At 37.8% G+C, this 24366-nt stretch overlaps 1 protein-coding gene across 3 annotated transcripts; it reads right to left on the bottom strand.

The window, feature by feature from the left end:
- Nucleotides 1-471: 471 nt before the first annotated feature.
- On the bottom strand, nucleotides 472-24133 carry xpo1b (exportin 1 (CRM1 homolog, yeast) b). Of its 3 annotated transcripts, none has more exons than XM_027143021.2 (26): nucleotides 23949-24133; nucleotides 23675-23816; nucleotides 21255-21387; nucleotides 20555-20656; nucleotides 17853-17925; nucleotides 16191-16252; nucleotides 16067-16111; nucleotides 14641-14822; nucleotides 14387-14435; nucleotides 14127-14246; nucleotides 13517-13645; nucleotides 13248-13406; nucleotides 11791-11988; nucleotides 11443-11581; nucleotides 11085-11266; nucleotides 10799-10955; nucleotides 9474-9637; nucleotides 9212-9346; nucleotides 8675-8858; nucleotides 8029-8135; nucleotides 7566-7760; nucleotides 6282-6450; nucleotides 6026-6160; nucleotides 3325-3484; nucleotides 2563-2659; nucleotides 472-2317 (listed from the first exon to the last, which is right to left on the bottom strand). In XM_027143021.2, the coding sequence occupies exons 3-26, from the start codon at nucleotides 21378-21380 to the stop codon at nucleotides 2171-2173; spliced, it is 3216 nt and encodes a 1071-aa protein (XP_026998822.2). In that variant the 5' UTR covers nucleotides 21381-21387; nucleotides 23675-23816; nucleotides 23949-24133; the 3' UTR covers nucleotides 472-2170. The 3 variants fall into 3 exon arrangements, with proteins under 3 accessions (XP_026998822.2, XP_026998824.1, XP_026998823.2); XM_027143023.2 differs by lacking the exons at nucleotides 23675-23816; nucleotides 23949-24133 and adding exons at nucleotides 18206-18280; nucleotides 19352-19419; XM_027143022.2 differs by lacking the exon at nucleotides 23675-23816.
- Nucleotides 24134-24366: the final 233 nt, after the last annotated feature.

Raw genomic sequence — 24366 nt, 5'->3', positions numbered from 1 at the left:
TCTTCTCTAGTTGCAGGAGTCACACAAGCTTTAGTTGTCTAAATTTTGTAAGGAAAAGCAACATGTAAAAAAATAGCTGATTAGTGAAGGAACACGACCACTTAGCCAACCAGTTATCAAGTAACGCAACTTATCCATAAATCAAATATTATAAACTATTGATAAAATATAAAAGCAGTAAGCTTTAATAAATGTACTGTGTGGAAAGACTACATTTTCTTTTGTGTGTGATTTCACATGTCTTCAATAAACATGACTTGCTTTCCATAACATCTTTTAATTAGTTTGCTTAGATCTGGCAACCCTGCCTTGGTGGTGCTTGAGTTCGGTTAAACGATCCCACATTAAAAGCATCTGACTAATTTCAATGGCTTTTTGCTCCACCTTGTTGCACAAAACCTCCAAAACATTTTCCCCAGGAACAAAACATGGCATCTTCATGAACAAAAGCAAATCCAGAGAACATGGTTATAAAATTCTTTTGGCTTTAATCAACTCAAAATAAGAAAGAAAAAGTTTCACATCAATGCAACACTTAAAGAAGGGGATGTTGCCACTACTGACTTCAAAACATTCTTTTTCCTACTCTGAATGTCAGCGTTTTTATTTATACTTAAGTTTTAAAATAACTAAAATTAAAAATGAAGTAATAAAAAGAAAATGTACACGTGTTTTTTTAATTTCTTTATTTGCTCTATGTAGTGACTTTAAGCACTACAGCATGGTAAACAAGGTAAATTAGTAAAAAAAAAAAAAAAAACCCTCCATAACTGTCACTGAATGAGTTAACATGAGAGCAGGTATAAAGACGCAGCCTACAATAAACCCATAAATATTTCAACCACTTTTGTTTTTGTATTTTTTTAAACTTCGATTTAATGAAAGCTCACAAAAGGAGCCGCCATCCTCATTGAGGAAAACAAAAAAAACTGATGTCGGCTAAGCGACAGCACACCCACACACAACTGCGCGCACACAATCACACACACACAATCAAAAAACACTAACTAAGAAACATCCAAGTGTTCCCATGATAATAAAGCTGCTATTTGATAGTGATGATGCATCAGTTATAATATAAAGCCACTGGACAGCGAGTATGCTAACCAGGTCTAACCAGGAAGCTAGCACTGCCGAGACTAAGCAGTGTCCATCAGACCTTCATCGCTTTGTTTCAGATTCATTTGTGAATTTCAATGTCCTTCTGCAGGCTGTGAACAGCGCAGAATCTCACAGCTTGTTCCTTTATTCACTTAAACACACAAACCCTGAGTGATGAGGAATATTGGGATAAGTCTTGACAGGTGAACTGATCAGATTTTGGAATCTTTCAGTAACCGTTTACTTCAAATCTTAACTTTTTAGTCTGATTTGTTCAGCATGTTCAACATACAGGAAGTGATTTTTAAACCAGAAAGTTTAGTAAATGTGATCACCCACTACAGTCAATTGACTAAACTTTGTCTTGTAATAAATTTTGATGATTTTTTTTTTGACTAAAGGAACTCACTATAAACCATGGTTGATCGGTCTAACATGTGAAGCAAAGAATAAATCTACAAAATCTGAAATTCCTCATCACTGCATTAGCATGTGGTTTATGACATGACGACAAAAAGAAAAAGAAAAAATGAAAAGAAAAAACTGCACTCCCAATTTTATATATAATATATAAACTAATACATGATGTAAGCAGGGGGAGAGAGAGAGAGAGAGAGAGAGAGAGAGAGAGAGAGAGAGAGAGAGAGAGAGAGAGAGAGAGAGAGCAAGAACAAGTTAAAACGTGTAGCTTTGAGAAAAACTCCATGCAGCGTTGAGGTTAACTGACCAAACATAAACTCAAGTTAATTAAGTAGAGGTATCACACACACACACAAACACAAAAGTGTCCATATAAAATGCAGGTTATGTAAAAAGGGCCACTAGGTGACTGGATCATTTTACAGATTGGCATTGATTTGGTCAAAAGACAGCCGAGTGCAGTTATTGTCACCATAAAGGAAGACCACACTCAGACACACGCAACCCTCACTCACACACACACACACACACACAGACAGATCAGTGGCCTCAAAACCAGACAGCCTGCACATCGCTGTCTTTAGCGTTGTGTTTAAATGTGTTAAGGCGCCGACACGATGCGTACACACACACACAAACACACACGTGTTCAGTCACACATCTCCTCGGGGATCTCATGAGGGTTGAGAATTCCAGGGACAGACATTTGCAGCTTGTGCTTCTCTTCCTGGGCCTGGCGCAGAGATGCCTCACGTTCCTCAAGGAACAAATCTGTAGTGTCCTCCCCTGCAAACTCCTGGAGAGAGAAAGGAACAGAGCATGAGACAAACTAATACAAATTAAAAATAAAATAAGTTTTGCTTGATCGTAGCTTAATACACATGTACAAAGAATGATAAATTATTAACCGTTTCTTGCATGAATGGATGGTGAAACCTCTCTGTATGTAAAGACATTTTGTCGGAGCCTTACAGGAATAGATCGGGCTTAAAAAGTCCGAGCTCTATTATCAGATATACAGTACCGTGTGGACCGACTCACCTTGATTTGCACCAGGAAGTCTCTCAAGTGCTCTTTAAAGGCAGGGATGTCCTGATTCAGACTGAACAGCCCTGTGACAAACACCTTCACTTGTGCACTAAATACACAAATGGAACAAAATGATAGAATTTGGCAAGCAGACCAAGATCTGGATCAGATTCGGACACATAACAGAATACACAACTTCCGGATCAAGATAGGAAAAGATTAACTATACTGCTGAGCATTACTACATACACCAACAATTACTAGTACTAGTACAATAATTCAAAAAAGGAGTTACATTGTGGCCATATATCAAGGCATTATTTAAAGCATATAGTGCAAAATATTGAGCAGAAATGTCTAAAAAGGGCTTAAACTGCTATTTTAAAAATTAGTCCTGCATCAAGATTGAGCCACAGGCTCTTTGTTCGAATTTAAAAATAAACTATAAAAACCTAATCCATTGAATCTCATTAGTTCTCAATAAAGTCTAAACTCTAAACAGTGTTCAACACTTTTTAAAATTCTGTTTCTATACTTGTACAACTGCTTTGAGACAATGTGAAAAGTGCTTTACAAAATAAATTGATTTGAAATAAAATTGAAACGATTTTGTTTGTGGTCTCTTGAGATTATCTAGTAGACTACAATTAGCCCTATTTTAATTAGCTTAAGAGTTGAACCTATAGCAGGATGTGGACAGATAGTTTCCACCTGTTCTTAGTTATGCTAGTATTAGCAGATTCCAAGAAAGTGTACTAAAAATGTAAAACTCACTCCTGGAGATGAGGGAAAGCAGTCTTGAGCAAATTGGCCACATATTCTTGGATGAAAGCCTGATTGCTGATGGGGTTTGCAGGGTTCAGTGTCATACTGATCTTTCCCTCCTCCACCAAATTAAACATGTAAGCCAGGATAGACGCGTGCATCGTCAGACCTGGAAAACAGACACAGGAGTTATGCACAGGAGAAAGAAAAAAAAAAAAAAACATACATTCTTACCTTTATAGGTAGCCTTAGACTTATTTAGCGCTACAGGGTGCAGTGTTTTTAATTTTCCTTTACAAAGTCTTGTGTAAGAAACAACACAGAAGAGGCAACATGGGTGCACAAAAATAAAACATATGAAGGTGTGATGTGGCACGACACCAACAGCAGTTTACACTGTACTTAAGACTTAGCGCTGTTCTTTGCTGTAGCCTTTGATTTTAAAGCTTTATAGGCTATTTTGAGGCAAATATTAATGACAATTTAAAACAATTTAAATAATACAACGAATACAATATACTAAATAAAAACATTTTTTAAGTACCAATACACTACACATAAAATAAATAAATAAAATAAAAATATAAATACATTATTACACACAAAAAAATTTAAGCATTTCTTTTTCTGGGTAAATATGAGCGAATACCAAGTTAACAAAATAGGGCAGATCAAAAATACTTTTTAAGATGTCACCATTCATTAAATGCCCATGGGTAAGTCTAGTACTGCTGATACAACTTGTATATATAATTTTGTCATGTCTGGTTCTAAAAGGATGGATACATATTTTTCTCCACCAAAGGACTTATTTCAAATAGTTTGTTCTTTTGAGATTTTTTGCATTCTGCTTGTCATTTCCTTAATTTGGTGTAGTTTAATAAAGAGATCCAAAGGTGAGATTTGGCATTTACTAATTCTTTCCACATTAACTTGTCTTGCAACCACGTCTGCTTTCTATAAATCTACTAATGTTCTTGAATTCAACAGAAAACAATGTTGTAATCGAGTCTTCTCAATTAGTTTGGTTTGATTAATAGGTGAACAATTATTGGATAATTTATTTTCAGGGATTTCAGTGCTTGTATTTGCATTTCCAGTCCTTTCCAGAGTAAGCAGAAGAGCATGGGCTTCTGCTGTATAAATGTAACTTTGGTCTAGGACATAAACATCATTTGATGCTTCTTATGTCGAAAACATGTTGAGGGTACATATAATAAGAAGTCTGAAACTCTCCCATATGTATAAGACAATGCAGATTTTTTTTTTCAAACTGTAAGATTACTAGCAGAAATCTGGTAGTCATATCATAGTGGTTACAGTGTTGGACTACCAATCAGAAGGTTGCGAGTTCGAATCCCATGGTCACCAGGCTGCCATTACTGGTCCCCTGAGCAAGGCCCTTAACACTCAATTCCTCAGTTGTATAAAAAATGAGTTAAAAATGTAAGGTCACTCTGGACAAGGGCATCTGCTAAATGCTGGAAATGTAAATGTAGAAGCAAATCCAAGTTGGTGCTATTTATGTTTTTCTAAACAAATTTCCTGTGAAGTCCAGACCTCCATGTCCAAGTCCAGACCTCCACAGCAGTGCCGTTGTTCCTACATGCCCTAAAGTCCTTCAACATTGTCCACAAGCAGAAAAAGTCTACTGTCCAGCCTCAACAACAATAATCCTACTACATTCACACCCAATGTAATGAAGTGCTTCCAGAGGCTCATCACAAGGCACAAAAAAGACCCTTCTGCCACCTTTGCTGGACAGTAAGGACATGAATGCTGTTCATAAACATCAGTTCAGTATTAAATACAATCATCCCTCAGCACCTAATTGAGAAGCTAAGCCTGCTGGGCCAGAACACCGCAGTCTGCAAATAGATCCTAGACTTCCTGACCGAGAGACCAGAGTCAATCCAGATGTGGAACAGCATCTCTACCAGCACAACACTGAGCACTGAGGCCCCTCAACACTGTGTGATCAGCTCACCGTTGTTCACGGTGCTGACTCATGACTGTGTCGGAATGCATAGCTCAAACCACATCATCAAGCTTGCAAAAGAGATGGTTGTTGAGTTCAGGAGAGAAAAGTATGACCATTCTCCAGTGAACATTGAAGGGTTTGCCATAAAGATAGTCAAGAGCACCGAACTCCTTGGTTTTCACCTGGTGGAGAATCTCACCTGTTCACTCAACACCTGCTCCATCACCAATAAATCTCAGCAGCATCTCTACTTCTTACAAAGTTCCCCCCATCCTGACTACATTCTACAGAAGGACCACCAAGAGCATCCTGAGAAGCTGCATCGTTGTCTGGTTTGGGAATTGCAGCATCTCAAACTGCAAAACCCTGTGACAGATAGTGATGACAGATCATTGTAGTCTGTCTTTCCTGTATCAGAAATTACTACCACACAATGCATCCGCAGAGTCAACAGCATTGTGGATGAACCTACTCGCCCATCACACACACTCTTCATCCTCCTGCCATCTGGAAAAAGGATCCAAAGCATTCAAGCCCTCACAACCAGACAGTTTCAATGCTCTGTGCTGTTGTATGTAGCACCATGGTCTCAACTGGATCAACATTGTTTTACTATTTACTGCATAAGCTATATATGGTTAAAGTGACAAATACTTCTTGGCTTGACGGTGACTCATAGGGTGTGTGCACTCATCAATTAAATCAGCAAACCTGCGCTGTGTGACTCACCGGCCGTGTGTGATGTGTCTGTAACTACGGAGAAGATGTGCTGCAGTATGTCACAAAAGTATGTCTGGTAGAAGCTCTGAGCTGCTGCCTCCTCCTGGGCGACGTTCTGCAGCAACGTGTAGAGAATCTGCAGACCTGCATAAACACACACACACAGCAAAAATAACATTATTGAATAGCAAAGACAAACAACATGCTGCTTTAGCAAGACAATACTGTACAGGTAAACAAACACAGTTCTGTAGAATCTACTCACCGGTGTCAGCTACGTTTCTCATGGTGTGTTTAAAGGCCCAGATTATGGAGTCCAGTACCAGTTTAAACTGTGCTGGGGGAATGGCAAGGAACGCTGGGAAGCAGTGGGAATTCACTGCCTGCAGCAGGTAGAAGAAGTGTGTGCGGTGCTCAGGATACTCCTCGAAATCCTGGATAAACAAAAAACAAAAACCAAAAACAAAGTGAAGCAGAAACATCAGATGATGAGAATGAAGCATATAAAACTATTTTAGATATCTGACCTTGTTGTGACCGTAACACCCTGTTTGATAAATTCCAAAATCCAAATCAATGTATTTACAGGTTACAGTAAAGATTCTGTATAAATCTTACAAATATTCGACTCATTCTTAAGAGTCAATGAGAATTTCAGGTGAACACAGAGATGACAAGGACATAAGCCACTGCCAGGGACACCACCCAGTGGTTAAACAATAGCAACACTTTTACTAGTTTATAATTAACAACCAGCGAGTTGGTCTCGCTGTCCCTCCACCAAAAGGCAACATAACCTTGTTTAATAGAAACTATTTTCATAAATCATAGGCAAAAAAAGAAGAGATCATTTTTTCAAATGATCACAAATGTAATTAGACATTTCTGTCTGTTTGGTACCTAGATGTTTTTTGTTTGCATACAGAGATAAAACAGCTAAAAACCATGGAAGTGCAAAGCTTCCAGTTAAGCCACATGAAAATTTATTTACACACAAACATTAAAAAAAAATAAAATAAAAAGTTAATCATCAGCCGAATCGGTTATAAGAATTTCTTCTCCTTCGAGCTACAACTGTATTTGCATTGCGCCAACATGAATATAACAACCAGTGTGGAGTGACGCCAAATTACATACAGAAAAAAAAAAAAACCACGATTCTGCTTTAAGATGCCTGTATTAAAGGTTACACCGTTATTCGTAGCTTTGTGATGTCCTTTGCTCCGTTTCTAAAATAACCAGACATGTATCGAGAGAAGAAATTCAGTGTCAAAGGCGGTTTTAGATTTATGACCAACTGATGAAGGCAAACATGTCTGCTTATTGACTATTGTGGTATAATGGAAAAATTACGTTTGTTTTGTTTCAAACTAGTGCTTCATGTATTGTAAAGTCTCCTATGCAAGTATTTTTCTTTTTTAAGGACAATTAAATCTATAGTTGTACACACTACTATGTACTGTATAGATTCTGATTATTAATAAATAAATAAATAAATAAAATTCTAAATCCAGTATGAAATGTTGTTTGACCTAAAGCAGGGTCTTACTTTGTTGATCATGTTCAGCGTGCATTCAAAGACGGCATCGAAAATCTGCGGAATCTCGGTTGTGATGTGGCCGCCCAGTTTGTTTACGATGGTTGCCATGGTGCTGAGCACTTCCGGCTCTCTGGCTGCCGGAACGTTCCGTTGGTAATCTATCAGGACGGCGTCCAGCAAAGGTGGAACAAAGTTCTCCCCGACCTAAGAATACACATGCACAGAGGCTTAAAGGATGAGCAAAAGAATGGAGGGGGGAGACAGTGTGCATTTGTGGCAACAGATTATCTTAACAGGTTCAGAGAAACTTAAACCTGAATTAGGTACGGCTTTGTCAGAACAAACGTGTGACACAGATATTAACGGTGTATTGATCAGAAGTGTACTCAGATGTAAAGTAGAGTTGTAGGATGTATGCCTGTCTGTTTAGGCGTGTTTTGTGCACGAGTAATGTTGATGTTCTGCATCCTACCATCTGTGGGTCGTTGGAACGGCTGACCCAGCCTGAGATGAGTTTAAGAGTTTCTCTCTTCACTGTGCGCATGCTCCTGATTAGAGGCTGTTTAGTCACCATCTCACCTGTACATAAATAAAAATGTTACATGCAAGCATAATCACCAAAAAAACAACAAAAAAACACTGTATAAAATAAAAAGGTCATCCTGTCTCTCCCTCCCTGTCTCTCTCTCTCTCTCATATATACAGTATATATATATATATATATATATATATATATATATATATATATATATATATATATATATATATATATATATATATATATACTCTGTGTGTGTGTGTGTGTGTATATATATATATATATTATATATATATATATATATATATATATATATATATATATATATATATACATACACACACTCACACACACACATACACACACTCTCTCTCACACACTCACACACACACATACACACACATACACACACATACACACACACATACACACACACATACACACACACATACACACACACATACACACACACATACACACACATACACACACATACACACACACACACATACACACACACACACACATACACACACACACATACACACACACACACACACACACATATACACACACACACCGTTAGTCTGGATAGCTGCAGATATGTTCTCGCTCAGGCACTTGTAGACGTTGAGCATATCCAGGTAGATGCGTCCCAGCTGAATGACGAATGGGTGACCCACAGCCTTGCATGCCCTTACATTGGTCTTCAGGATGCTTCCCAGCTGTTTGACAGTCTCTGGGTCCTTCAGTATATCCACATTCTGAGCAAGATTAGTAGAAAGCACAATCAGAGCTCTAAAGGTTCCCACATACAAGTTTCTGAAACCCTCACACACTGCACTGCACACACCAGCCAATGGAATCTCTACCAGTGGTTACAATTTGTATTAGTCTAACTTAATGAGCCTGAAAATCAAACCTTGTGAAGTTTATACTTTCCCGTTGGGCAAGCTAATAAATGTATGATTTGTTTACACCTGGACTAAAATTAATTAAAATATATGAATTAATTCTGTCCAAAATAGCCCTTTGAAGATCTGTGGTCTAAAACAATTCTGTATGGTAGTATGGCATACTAAATATTTGCTGACATGTGAGGACACAAATGTCCTACCTTGGTGGCCTGTTGGATGATGCTGTCCCACACCTGGTTTGGTAGCAGCATGTACTTCTCAATCAGATGCTCTTGTACAGCCTGGTCCGTCTGAGCGCCAATCATGTAACCCACTGCCTCATAAAACGTATGCACCTAAAGAAACAGTACGAGTGAGCAAAAAATAAATTAATAATAATAATAATAATAAAAACAATCTATAATAAGTTATCAGTCTCTCTTTACATTATTTTGCAATCAGAGCTTATGGGCCAAATCTAACCTGCTGTGGTTGAAGGTCACAGATGATTGTATTGATATTGTTAAGGATCTCATCAATGAAGGGCATGACTTCTCCAACCTGCACCTGCACAAAATGTCTCCTGCACTTCTGTGCAATTTTAATGAACGTGTCGCATGCCATGTCTTGCACCCCATCATGGGTCTCTAAAATCAGAAAGGACAAATGTTTAGCAATTTAAGATTTTTATCACAAAAAGTGAAGTAGATAAGATTTAAGATTAATAATTGTTAGATACAATCACTTTTACTATTGTATAGTGTTCTTAAGATTAAAGATAATGAATTTTTTTGTTTTCTTGTATTTACAGTAGTGCTGGGCAGTATGACTGAATCACGATATCAGTGTTTCATATCGGTCGATATCGATAATTATTGATATTTTTATGACCCATTTAAAAAAGGACCAGAAGAAAAATACATTTAAATTACTTTATTACATTTAAACATTTTTATTTTAAACTTAACCTTCCTCTGATCATAAGCCCCTCAGTTAAGACAGAAACGTCAACAACCAGGAAAACTCAAATAATTAAAATGTAAACATAAGTCTAAAGTCACAATGAACACTTCTCTTAACATTTAAGGTGCAAAATGAAAGAAAATGTAAGAAATGCTTAATAAAAGTGCAATAAAATAGTACAAAGTGTTAAATATAAACAGAGAAACCTGAGAATTTAGTCTTGCATAATTTGCAGACAACATTGGTCTGACTACGGTCAGACATAATATCCAAAAAACTGCCATACTGCCGAGCTGACTTTTCCTCTTTTATTTACAATTTCCTCTCTCGCTGCGGCTCATTTTCTGCTCATCAGTCGACGGTTAATGAAGAGACCAGCACGAGACAACAATATGGTGCAACCAAACATGATTACTGTTACATGATTGGCTGTTAGTGTGTCACTCCCTATCTTGCTAGGTTACCAGAGAATGAGTGCCTTTGTTAATGCAACCAAACTTGCTTCGTAACCTTTGTTTTCTTCAGACGAAGAATAAAAAATATCGAACGTTTTATCAAACATTTCTTATTGACATCAATCCCGTGTCAATCGCGATACACATCGTTATCGTTTTATCGCCCAGCCCTAATGGACGGCATTATAGTAGTAAACATTACATTCTGATGTATTTTTTCTGCCCAGAATCAGGTGAGAAAGTATGTGCATAATTCTAGATCATGAGCCAATTCTTCTGTATGTATTGTAAATGTTCATGCGGTAGTCCCTTCAGACAAAGGTTTTAATAATACACAAAGCAGGCAAACATTCATATCTGTGCCCCATAAATTCACGTTGCGTAACTCACCATGCATGAACTCAAACAGTTTGTTGACTACAGTCTTGAGGAACTTCCAATGTGCACGCAAGAATCGCGGGTACTGGCCGACAATGTACATAATGTTTGAAGCAATGATGGCCTTGTTATCCTTTCCTCGCTTCTGCTCGCACAATCCAAGTAAGTCCTAACACAAATACAAAAACTGACTTTATTTTTAGATGGACACTGATGAATATAAAAAAAAGCATGAGCATAACAAACGTTCATTTGGGATGCAAGTGTGCAAAATTAATAAACTGTTACAAATAAACACCTTAATGACGGTGACGAGGAATCGCTTCTCATCCTCCTCGTGCATGGCTCCGCTGATGGAACCGATGGCCCAGCACAGTGTGTTCAGGTTTTTCCAGGACCACTCCGTCCCGTTCACCTGGTTATGAAGTTTTTCTGTCATGATCCTCTCTGTATCTGCATAATCCAGATGGGTGAGATACACTACACAGAACAAAAACAGAGAGAGAACAAACAATAAAGAAAAGAGATAAAAAATAACGTTGCAAAAAATAACAGAATCCATTGCGGCCAGGGAAAGACACAAACAAAAGGCATTTACATTACAAGCGTTTGAATTAAATGTACAATGAACGTACAAGGCATGTGTTTACTCTTACCAAGCGTTTCTCTCATGTTCTTGTATAGGTTGATGGAGTCAGTGTCCTTCATGAACTCTCGCACCACCTCACCCTGATCGTTTTCTACCACCAGCACCTCCTCTGGTTTTGCCATGCGGCTCACCATTAGCAGCCGCACCTAAAACGCACGCACACCAATTCTCAATACTGCATGAATGTGTGTGTGCACGTGGACAGCGTTCAAAAGGTGTTCTTTAAATGCGATGGATATTTCGCTTATGCTTTTTGTTAGGAACCCTAATCTGGAGTCATTTAGTAGTGTACAATATAAACCCGAAGTGCATGTGTGTCATGATATATTGTTCGAAGTTTGAGAACGACACTTACCTTGGAGAGTACAGGTAGATAGAGTTGTCTGCGTGGTGGAACATCAAAGTGCTGGCTGCCAGAGAGCAGTGGGGAGGTGGAGGTGCTGAATGGACTTTCTCTGTACAACTCTGCTGCCAGGTGATTCCAGTACTCCAGACAGATCTTGAATATCTCGGTCTCCTCCACTTCAGACACCAGCAGCATGTAGTGCAGAGCCTTGAGATCAAACAGTTACTTTAATTGAAATTTGCATAAGGAATATATTCCTTTTTAAAAAGATATTTCATGTAAACTAAAGACTTAGTGTTCTTAATTTTAGTTCAGCATAAAGCATTACATTTTTTTTGCTTAGAACAGAGATCACGATTTTCTCACAAGGGGTGGAAACAACATCGGTTTTGTTTCATTCAATGGATAAGGACCGAATGTCTGTCGAATATTCGACCTAAAAATTTTCTGTCTTATATTGCATACTGTGATCAGGTTTCAGGTGGTTGAACAACTTTGGTGTTGAAATGATGACTAAGCATTGCTTGTAATGTACATTTTGATGAGCAGCAATATCTGGTCTAAAATCTTAAAAAAAAAAAAAAAAAAAAAAATCCACAATTTAGATACCGCTCCCTTTTTGATACAAAAAAAAAAAAAAAAAAAAAATCAGGATTGTTATCAGACCTACTTGTTCTGCCTCATTAATGGTGCTCTGCTTTGTTTCTAATCGAATGTTGCGTTTCTCGAATGTCAGGTGCGCTGTTCTTGTGATAGCATACGTGGTTTTCACAATACCCGATATGATGACAAGGCAGCATCGTGTCTGCTGTGTGTTAGAAGTTACGTTCTAGAGGAAAGTTACACTCCTCTCCTCTTGTTACTAATAAAAGCAGAATTATCTCTTTTTTCCTTTCCATAAATGGCCAAATTGTAGAAAAGAAGGATTATGATCATGAAGTTAGTTCAGGATTGTAACGATTTGTCGTACGGCTCTAGTTGTGTTTTAAAGACATTTCAATCCGGTATTTTATTACTTGGCAAATATTAAATAACAGAAATTAAAATTAAATTGATACAAGAGAAAAAGAAAGCGTCATACTCTTCTCCATCAAAATAGTAGTTGGCTACCACACACACATTGACTTCCAAATCTTGAATACTCTTAAACCTTCTAAATTCTACTACATGAACTTTGATTCATTATGAGAAGGTTTTTGGCAGCCGCCATGCTGATCAGCAGGAACATGCGCCGAAGTTCAAAAGGTTTACACAACGAGTAACGTGTTTAATGGATTATTAAATGAATCACTCATTCCTCTCTAACAGAATCTCTTACCGATCTACTTCATATATAAACAGTGTATTTTGTTTTTTTTAAATATTATAAACTGTTTACTAATTATGATCACTGGAGGTGCACGAGGGATGCTCCCAACCGTCACTGTGCACTAAGGAAACCCAGGATCTAAGGGACGTCCGTGTACCTCCATGAGGGTCTCCCGCAGGTTGAGTCTTTTCTCTATGAGCTGGCCATGCTCTTTGAGGAAGGTGCAGAGGAATAGGCTCAGGTTCTGGATGAAGTTCTGCTCGTCGTCCTTCCCGTTTGCGTACGCCAGACGGATATTTGTGTTTAGAGGCAGCATCTACAAAGCAGAATGGAGAATGAATTAACCTCAACCTGTTTCACATTACAAACTGTACATGATCTGTTTAGCTACTTTGCAGTATGTGGTGATCGGTTGCATTTTGTTACCTGTTTCAGTTGCATCATGGTGAGAGTGAACAGAGTGACAAACTGCTCCTCATACTGGCTCACACTTACACCAGCAATCTCAGTCAAACACTTTAGTGTCACATTCCGAAACATTGGAACATTCAGAAACTATTGAGGGAAGAGAGAGAGAGAGAAATAAAGAGAATTAAACAACATTTAGACATTGCACAGATCTTGATTTATGAATCTAAAATGATTATCAGACTGCATAAAAATATTTCCTAGATATTGTGTTAAATTTCATAAAACTTATTATTGCTGCCATATTTTTGCAGCAACAATCTACCCAATCTAGAGAGATATTGGTTTCTTAAATTCAAGCCCTTGATTTGCAGCTAAAATCCACCTTGAATGCTCGTAATTGAGGCAACAAACGAAAATGTCTACAAAGACTGTAAAACAAGGAAATGTGGAAGCTAAGCTGCAATTACAATCACCAAAGTTCAGATGTGAAAAAATACATAATATAATACAAGAACATATAGATGCAAATACATGAAACTGCCTACTTAATGATGGTACATCTTAATGTAAAATTATCTATCTAAAGTTTTCAGCGAACTGTCTATGAGAAGTGTGCAGCTCTCACCTTGTACACTAGAGTGCTGATAAGTTTGGTCTCAAAGATGTAGCCCAGTGGAATCCAATTCAAAAACCGGAGCAACGTTTCTAAGGTGGCGTGTACCAAAGGAGCATTCTGTGAATTTTCCTAAGAGATAGTAAAAACAATGGAATAAAATTGTAGGGATAATTAGTCTCTCATTTGGACTGCTGAAAGCTTTGTTTTCGTTCCCAAAAAGGTTTGAATGAGATCGCAAGAGTTTGCATATTAGTAAAGGCTGCACTCACCATCACAAATTGGCAAAGCTGAAAGATTTGCGAGAACTCGTTACACATACTAGAGAAAAACAAAAGCAGAAAAACACATTATAATCTCAGTGACAATCCTGGCAACCCCATGATCTGTGCCCATTTCTTATTCTACTTCTCTAACACAGCCAGAATCACAAATATTACTTAATAAGCATGCTCTACAGTACACATTTTCCTACTTAAATCCACCACTCACGTTAGCCAATTTATCATTACTGCAGTTTTCTTACCTGTCCTTCAGATGTTTAGCTTTGACCTGGGTCATCTGTCCACTGGAGAAATCGAACACCTCCTCACTGAGCAGCTTCAGGATAATCATGTTGTTCTGGCAGAGGCTCTCACTGGTGCGGCTGGCCCCCACAATGTCACTGATAAAGGTGGGCCAGTGCTTGGGCCACTCTTGCTTCAGGATCTATACAAGAGGAACATAAAGGTGTGCAATGGGGTAAAACCTCACACAAATACAATTAGAATTTTTAAACATCTAAATAGTTACTGCAGTTGATAACAGAACTTGACTTTCTATTCACGTTGAAAGTTACTATAATAAGGACTCTACATACGGTATACCTGTTTACGCTGCAATCATTCAACCAGTGATCGAATTCACAGCATTTATTTTTACATAGGAACAAGTAGGGCTGGGTGATAAAATGATAACGATATGTATCGCGATAGACACGTGATCGATATCAATAAAAAATTTGTCCGATAAAACGTTCGATATTTTTTAATCTTCGTCAGAAGAAAACAGAGGTTGCGAAGCAAGTTTAGTTGCATTAACAAAGGCACTCACTCTCTGGTAACCTAGCAACGTAGGGAGTGACACGCTAACAGCCAATCATGTAACAGTATCACATTTGGTTGCGCCATATCGTGGTCTCGTGCTGGTCTGCTGGATTCCTCTTCAGTAACCGACAACTGATAAGCAGAAAATGAGCGCCGCGGCGAGCGAGGAAATTGTAAATAAAAGAGGAAAAATCAGTTCGCCAATATGGCACTTTTTCGGATATTATAAGTCTAATCGTAATCAGACCAATGTTGTCTGCAAATTATGCGATAGCACTAAATTCTCAGGTTTCTGTTTATATTTAACACTTTGCACTATTTTATTACACTTTGCTAAGCAATTCTTACAATTTTTTTTTCATTTTGCACCTTAAATGTTAAGAGATAATAGTTAAGTGTTCATTGTGACTTTAGACTTATTTATTCATTCATTCTCTACCGCTTATCAGAACTTCTCGGGTCACGAAGAGCCTGTGCCTATCTCAGGCGTCATCGGGCATCAAGACAGGATACACCCTGGACGGAGTGCCAACCCATCACAGGGCACACACACACTCTCATTCACTCACACACTACGGACAATTTTCCAGAGATGCCAATCAACCTACCATGCATGTCTTTGGACCGGGGGAGGAAACCGGAGTACCCAGAGGAAACCCCCGAGGCACGGGGAGAACATTCAAACTCCACACACACTAGGCGGAAGCGGGAATCGAAAACCCAACCCTGGAGGTGTGAGGCTAACCACTAAGCCACCGTGCCCCCTACTTTAGACTTATGTTTTTGGCCATACCCCCACCACTACTACATCCAAATACTTGCTTTTTAAAAGGCTTATCATTAAACAAAACTTTTAATACATCTTACCTGAACTAAAATCATGTTAAGTTTTCCAATATACACCTTCTCCTTCTGCAAGAAAACACAAAAGCACTGATAAGCTGTCTGTGAAATGAAATTGCTCCATAATAAATTTGGACACCAGACATACCTCCACACTGGCTGCATCAGACGATGTCTTGATAATAAGGCCCACGACATATTTTTTAATTCCTGCATAAAAATGGATGAGAAACAATCATTGTGCTTTATGACTATGCATTTTATGACAAGCATGCAATATTTATACAGCTCTATTATTTGACACGGTTCACCTCCACAACCAGCTCAATGCCTCAGAATTGGCCTGAACTTTAAATGAAAGTGAAAATGATGTGACATACGGCTAAGTATGGTGACCCATACTCAGAATTCGTTCTCTGCATTTGACCCATCCAAAGTCCACACACACAGCAGTGAACACACACCGTGAACACACACCCAGAGCAGTGGGCAGCCATTTATGCTGCGGCGCCTGGGAGCAGTTGGGTAACGAATTGAGGATTCCAGTCCTAACTAAATCCTGATTCAACCTCAGCCTGCTAACGTAGTAGCTTGCAAAACAGCATCTGGGTATCAATCTGTCAATAAATGTAAAATACGTCTTAATTGCATACATCTTGGTATTTCTAGATGTCAACTAGGTATCGGTTACTTTCCATTTCATGCCAACCACTTTGCATTGCATGTGTGGTTTAATTTTGCATTGTTCTCTTTGAATTACTGGGGAAAGGAGCATGACAACCCTCTTAAGGAACCTAAGCATATTAATCTGTTAAACATGCACACACATTAAAGCAAGGTTTGTAAGGTCCATCTAAAAAAGATCACTTATAAGGACTGACCACAAAAAAGCAAACGAGAAGATTCAGAATGCTTTTTTTTTTTAAAGAGAAAAACATTCAGTAAAAACAGTCAGTAATATATTTTAGTCTTAATTAATAAAATAGCAGAAGATGAAAATTTTAATAGACATTAAAGTGAATAAAGTGTGCCGCAAAGTCTTTTTTTGGGTCACAAAAGAAAAAATGGAATACGTCTGGAATAAGAATTTCCATCATTAATGGTAGAACTTTTTACTCATGCACTACACTAGGACTTACTTACTACTAAAACACTAGGATTAATCTCACTGATTAAAGCAGCTAGTGAGTCAAATCCAGCGATCAGTAAGGAAACTAAATGGCTGTCTGCTTATAGCTGTAGTCTCCATGATTTAACCCTGATTACTGCATATTCGGTCAGATTTCTTCTGAGAATCTGTTTTGGCACTGGTACATGGTTCACTGCTTTTTCCTTCTCTTACTCAAAGGACGTGATAATGAGCTGCTGAACTCAATCAGGTGTAGCTGGAGCAAAAACAACACTAGAGTTTGTGCAAAGCAGTCACACACTAAGCTCAGGATTAGTTAACACTGATGTAAGTTCAGGTCCGCTGTGAGAAGATTCTGAGTAATTAAGAATATAAAAAAGCAGACACTCAGCCAGAGCGAGTCAGAATCTGCCTCACAGGGTTCCAAAAAGGTTCCAAACATTCACTAAGGCAGTATTTATTTTCTCCTAATATGGTGTACATTTAAAGGCTCACTAGTGGTCCTTGAGATCCAATAATGTGCCTCAAGTTATATTTGCATTATTACAGATGGATTGTCTGGAAAATGTGAAAAAGATGTACCAATAGTGGTACCACCTTAATGACAAGGAAAACATTGTTCAGTAACTTTCATTTTCAGGAGTTCAGCACCACCCAAATAAGCTGGAAATGAAAACTTACCTTCACACTGATTTCTGGGCAGAATCTTCCATCTTGTTTTAATAACTGTTTCCAGAATCTGCAGAGCATAGTACTGGAATGCCAAAGGAACAAAGCTAACATTAAGGACTTCAGCTTTTACCTAGTTTAGCCAGTTCACTACATGAGCTGTGTGTCCCCCCCCAAATTATGACTCAAAACCAAACAAGACAGAAAATCATCACTGCCTGAATACATATTGAAAATAAATAAATGAATAAATAAATACAATCAGACTGAACATAGTCTTTCATGCAGGTTTGATTCACTGCATTAATTCATAGCTCTAAATAATCTAGAGAATCATGACTTTTTCTACGTTATGAAAAGCTTACAAAGTTTTGCTGTTTTTGCCAGTTTCACACCAGAAGGTTTCTTTTAAATCACTAATGGCTAACAGCTAGCTGCATCTGCATAAAAAAACAAACAAACAAACAAACAAAAAAATAAAAATGCACAAATGTTTTTTTTTAAAAACATATTTAACAATATATTCTCAAAAGGGGAGAAGGCAATAAGAACATTCTTCTAACATGCTTATAAAAATATCAGCAACTCGTTACAGAAATATTTTACAAATTCAATATCAATTGGCACCTGCTGTTGCACTTGCTTTTGGCTGGTGTGCCTTCTGGTAACAGCAAAACAAGCTACATATTTCGTTACATATATGTGTAAAGTGCCTTTTATTTTTTCCTTACAAAGATCATAAGAATTCGTTAGTGGCTGTGTTACTAGTATCAGAGTCTTTTGGGCCAACAGTATTTCAGCTGCAGGGATCAATCGTTTTTTAATCAGAAGAAAGAATGAATAGTAATTCAATAGTGAAGTGAGTCAAACAGAAAGAAAGGCGATGAGGGAGTTAAAATATGACAGAAGCTTCACAAAGTGAAGGGATGTGATTAAAGGTGAAATAGGCATACAAAAACCCTGCAAGCTCAGTTATCCCCATACCCCTGGCCAGATCTTCACCTTTAATTCAATAATAAAAAAAATAATGGAATAAAAAAAATGGAATAAAAAAAAATAAAAAAATTAAAATCACTGCACCATTTGATTAATGTTGTAGCTGTGATTTTGCAATGACATTCAATTGCTGATGGGTAAAAAAAAAAAAAAAAAAGAAAAAAAAAAGAAAAGAAAAAAAAAGAAAAATCAGAAGCAAGAAAAAAAAAATGACAGAATGAGCTCTACAGCTGAAATACCTAGTTGCCCTTTACCTACAAATGTATATAAATATACATAAAATATAATTCCTGCCTATGACCACTGATTATTTATCATATTTAAAAAGAGAGGAAGAGTGCTGACCTAAGATCAGTTTCTCCTAGTGAACACAAATACAGGAGCAGGAGGAACTGCTCCTGGATCAGCATCTTACTCATCTTATGCTTAGCTCTCCCTCCTCCAGATGAGAAGAAGCAAATGCAATGAAAACGGATGCAGAGCAGAATTAAGTATAAGGGAATGAAAAGGTAGACCTTGTGGAGGCCTGCCGCCCAAAGCCTAGCTGTGTCAAGGTGCACAGGAAGACACACCCATTTTCTTCCTATTACAAGCAATCAACATAATGGAACATTGGCATTAATGATCAAATATGAACAAATTCATTTAAGAAATTATTTTTGTGGTTTTCTGCTTGTTCATTGTTTGTTTAATAAGAAGCCAAATGAACACAAGTGCTTTACATGACACATTTCAAATTCTTCAAGTATGATTTTGAAAGGGGAAAATACTTGTGTGAGAAAGTAAAAGTTCTCTCTTTTTTTTGGGCAGCGTATTATAAAATTATTAATTAATTTGTCAAATCCACTCCAAACATTAGTAATAATGACCAAAGGGTTAAGAGCACACCTATAACAAGCCCAGAACAAAATAAACAAAGGCAAACTGTCACCAGTAGTTTAAGGAAGTCTGATGCACAATAGGGGAATAAACTCCATCCCAACAACTGCTGAGCAGAACAAAGCTCCAATTAGGATCAGCTATACATGAAGGACAGCTGACTCAACATTAGATTAGAGTTTATGACCAGGTAAACACATGCATGGTCACTTTATATTAACGTGCTGTAAGATATAGATGTTCATGTTCGGGTTGATTTTATTTATTTTCTCCAAATAAGGACCAAGAGTTTACTGAGGGAGAGAGAGAGCTCTGAGGTATAAAGTCTAAAACCTATAGCTAACCCTGAAGAGTAGAAGGTTCAAGATGTCTCGCTGTGGGACAGCCACATAAAATGTATTTAATTATGACATTTATTTGCTTATCTGGGGCTGAAAAAAAGGGTAACTGGACTCACAGGTGTTGGGAGGTATAAAAGAATTTGAGTCAATATTCAATCATCTCAATAAAATGGAGATGAAATTAGGTTAGGTTACCAAAAGCTGTAATACAAACTAATACAAGAAACACTGAGATATCTGGATTGTAGATTCAAGTGATTCACGTTCAAATGATTTTACAGGGTTCCCCAAATATGCGTATCAATTAGTGACATCATGTCACAGCTTCCTCAAAGCCGGGATGTCAGGGCCTTTGCTCACAAAGCATCTTGGTGTAAAAGCACTGATGTAGGACCTGTTGATTATGACAATCCGGAATGATCAGTGCTCCTCCACCAAGAGGACTTGTGAACATCAGCCTGGTTGACTCTAATAGGTTGGCTGAGAGTATAGGCTTACTTTGGTGTTCATGTTTTGGGAGAATTCCAGGATAGTGTCCACTCTGGTCCAGGCGTCCGGGTGCTCCTTTAAATGAGTGAGGACCTCCTGGGCCATTCTTTGCTGAAATATAGAAAAATAAATTTTCACCCAGTGACACCCTGCAGTTGATGAGATTCTGAGCTCACAACCCCTTTTGGTGTTATAATATGCTTTTGAGAAGTCTTTCAAAAAGATGTTGGAGCATGGCTGTGAGGATTTGTGGTCATTCTGCTAGAAGAACATTATGTGTCTGTGTTCCAGTTCATCCCAAAGGTGTTCAGTTGGGTTAAGATCAGGATTCTGTGCAAGACACTCGAGTTCTTCCAATCCAACTTTGAACAAACAATGTCACCATGTGCACAGGAACATTTAAGATAGAAAGGATTCTGGCCTCTCACTTTCAGTGAAGGGGAATTGTAATACAGCATAGAAACTGTGCACTTCAGACTGTCATAAAAGTTTGGTAAAGAATCACACAGTGTGATGGTCAGGTGTATACATAATTTTAACCATATAATACACTTAAAAATGTTTTATATATATATATATATATGTATATATAAAAAAATGATAAATGATAAATTATATAAATAAAAATAATTTAATACATTTATTTGCTCAGAGTTGATAAATAAAGCCCTGAAAATGCTACACCACAGACAGGGATCCGAGTTCTTACCTGTGGTCCCACTCCATGGTACAAGCAGTTAACCACATTATCCAGGAGATTAATGTCCAGTTTCTGGTTGAAGTCCAGCAGCTGCCTGGCTGCGTGGTCGGCCAACAGTGCCATAGCTGCTGGCATTAGAGCTCTGTAGGGACAGGGGAGGGCTGATGAGGCCTTTTTGGGGCAGTGAACACCCAACAGGGCAAAGTCATGTGAAACAGTTACCTCACACAAAGATTTCACAATATGAATAAATAAATACATTAATTCCCACTGTAAGAATATTGCACAAGATGCAAAACAGAAAACCAATGAATACACATTTCCCCTTAACACAAAATACAGCAAAGTGTAGGGTCATAAAAAAATTAAAAGCCAAGTTGAATGCCTGTACTTTAAAAAAGTCATTTTAAAATGACATATTTTAAAATATAATTTTAAAATCCAACCATTTACCACACCACATGGTTATGACTTAAAGTCCGACATGGTTTCCGTGATTGTATAACAGCACGCAAAAGGTTATAATAAACACAAAGAACATAAATATAACAAACATGAAGACCATGAGGCAAGGAATGACTTGACAATCCTGAATGTGCAGACAGCGTTAAATAATTCGCCACAATCAAACTTTAGAAATAAGGTCACGATGATTTGTACGCGTTTTATGTTGATTGTTAATATTAATGCATTGTATTTTACTTTGACATGCACCAGCGTGGGTTTTGGCATAGTGTTTGCAGTAGAATTGATTTAGAACGAGGATATGATCATTATTTCACAAATACTTAAAAGAACTTTAACAAAACATGATACAGATTATAATATTAGATATTGGTGGGTTAACCAAATGCTGGCAAAACAAAAATAAATAGCTTTAAACTTCAAAAAGATACATTCGATCAATCCAAACATCCTAAACAAGAAAACTGCTTCTGATCAGTTTGTCATTTTTTATTTATTTTACTTAAAAAAAAAAAAATAAATAAAATAAAAAGGATATAGAGCCGCGTGTTATTTCAGAAAGGTGTATGTTTTTGATATTCAAATTTTTCATGAACTTGATATTCAAATAAATCATTCAACCCTACTGGAGGCTTACATTACACTAACATTTGTACGCAGATCAATCTCATAAAACAACCTCCATGTAACTATGTTATGAATCTCCAGCAATGGCTCAATGATCTGGTTACTGCTCTTAGACATGTGGATATAAAAAGCACTACATTCGGTCACGGACATGTGATCCATATTGTCAATCATTTAAAAACAAGATGCAAAGCACAACGGATGACAAAAAGACGAGACCCTCAATGTTTTCAAATTGTTGCTCGGTACAGGGAGGTTTGCCAGCGGAAGCTTCTGGTGCTTGTCTGAAGCTCAGTCTTTATTGTCTGATGTTTATTTTCTCAATGAAAACACATGAGAACATCCCTTTTGGTTGACGCCTCACTGTTTACATCTGTCACTAACAGGCGTGGCGATGCGACTGAATCTGAAACCTTTCCTCTGCATATCTTCAAGTAGAGCATGATGCAATGATGCATTATTTCCAATCAGCTGTATGTGCACACAGACTATTACAACAAACCAGTTAAGTGTTCTAATTCTAATTCAGCTTTACGGGTTGATTTTTGGTAGAAGAACGACTGCGAATAAATGCACACGGTGTCTGAAAATAAGCATTCTGTAAAATCTGCATTGCAAACACAGCTGAAATGCTCAAACAAACTCAAACAAACAAGCTAAACACTTCTGCGACACTAAAATCTACCTTAAATGTTGAAAATAACTGGAGCTGAATATATACATACATATATATTCTCTGGAGCCCATGGGGTGGTTTTAATCCCTCCCATGATTTCATTCATACAAAAACGTCAAAGTTTTGTAGAGCTCCATGTTGGCAGAAGGAATCCTTTATGTATAGTAAGGATGCACAACAACAATAATAATAATAAACTATCATCATAAATGCTGAAATCTTGAATAGACACAATGTTTCCAGGCAAGTATAGGATTTGTCAACCCCTCCCACCCAACAGCATGCTCTCCACACACACACACACACACACACACACACACACACACACACAAAACAGGCATAAAACAAAATATCACTCCACCCAACTACAGACTGTCTACCAGTTTTATAGCAAGAATAACTAGTCAGGAAGAGACATTAACACCACATGGCTACTTAACAGGCAGATTAACTTATATTAACTTAGTATATCATTAGCGTTAGAGCTAGTAAGCAAAGCAGGTGACTAAACCTGAAACTGGATGATCTTTTTTCTTATTATCAAGGATAAAAGTATATGACATGCAAACTTATGCAACTCACAGAGCTACACACACAGATATAAGTTAGACAGTTATTAGTTAATTCATTTTAGCAACCCACACTAGGGTCAGTTACCTACCTAAAGTCCAAGCCTTTGAAAAATAAAAAAGGGCCAGAGTTGCTTTAAAAAAACAACAACAAACCCCTTCTATGCCCTGAACTAGCTGCAGTAGCGTTGCTGCCTGGATGAATTAAGAACACGCTGACTAGCTTCACTGCTCCTGAGGTTATAAAAAAAAAAAAACAAAAAAAAAAAACGTTATGCTAGCTTCAGGCTTCAGCTAGGTGGTGTTTCAATCACGGCAAGCTAAGGTATCTCCTCAACCCGAGACATTGTACGGAATAAACTTCACCTTGGTCAACAAATCTTGTCTTTTACTTGAGGTAATTTTTGATTTGAAGCAATAACAGGAGACAGAAAGTGACAGAGAGACCGTGAGTCTGTGGCTTCTTCTTCCCCTCACGAGCAACAAACTCATAACCGGTTGAAACCGGTTCAGACTGGGAGATTCCATCTCGGTTTAGTTTTCAGCCATCGGCGCCGCGAAAAAGTTTGGATTAACGTCACGCCCTCTCTGCGCTCCGATTGGCTCGACTGACAGCAAGGACGCCCGCGCTAACGTACTATAGGACCGAACGCGTGTCAATCATCCTCGATCGCTATTTTTTTGTGTGTGAAGCGCCAGCTCCGCCCTTGTGAAGAGAAAAAAAAAAGATCAGGCGGAATCGACACAGAGCTGAGCTTTAAATCCTGCTATTAATCGCAGAATA

This window comes from Tachysurus fulvidraco, chromosome 12 (genome assembly GCF_022655615.1).
Source record: "Tachysurus fulvidraco isolate hzauxx_2018 chromosome 12, HZAU_PFXX_2.0, whole genome shotgun sequence".
Classification (NCBI taxonomy): Eukaryota; Metazoa; Chordata; class Actinopteri; order Siluriformes; family Bagridae; genus Tachysurus; species Tachysurus fulvidraco.
This window is presented reverse-complemented; position numbering and strand designations above follow the sequence as displayed.

Excerpts from the sequence above, each read along its gene's own strand:
- xpo1b (XM_027143021.2), bottom strand. The coding sequence starts at position 21,380 with ATGCCAGCAGCTATGGCACTGTTGGCCGACCACGCAGCCAGGCAGCTG. Across the intron at positions 20,657-21,254 it reads ACCATGGAGTGGGACCACAG|CAAAGAATGGCCCAGGAGGT; the intron begins GTAAGAACTCGG and ends TCTATATTTCAG. Across the intron at positions 14,247-14,386 it reads AGCTTTGCCAATTTGTGATG|GAAAATTCACAGAATGCTCC; the intron begins GTGAGTGCAGCC and ends ACTATCTCTTAG.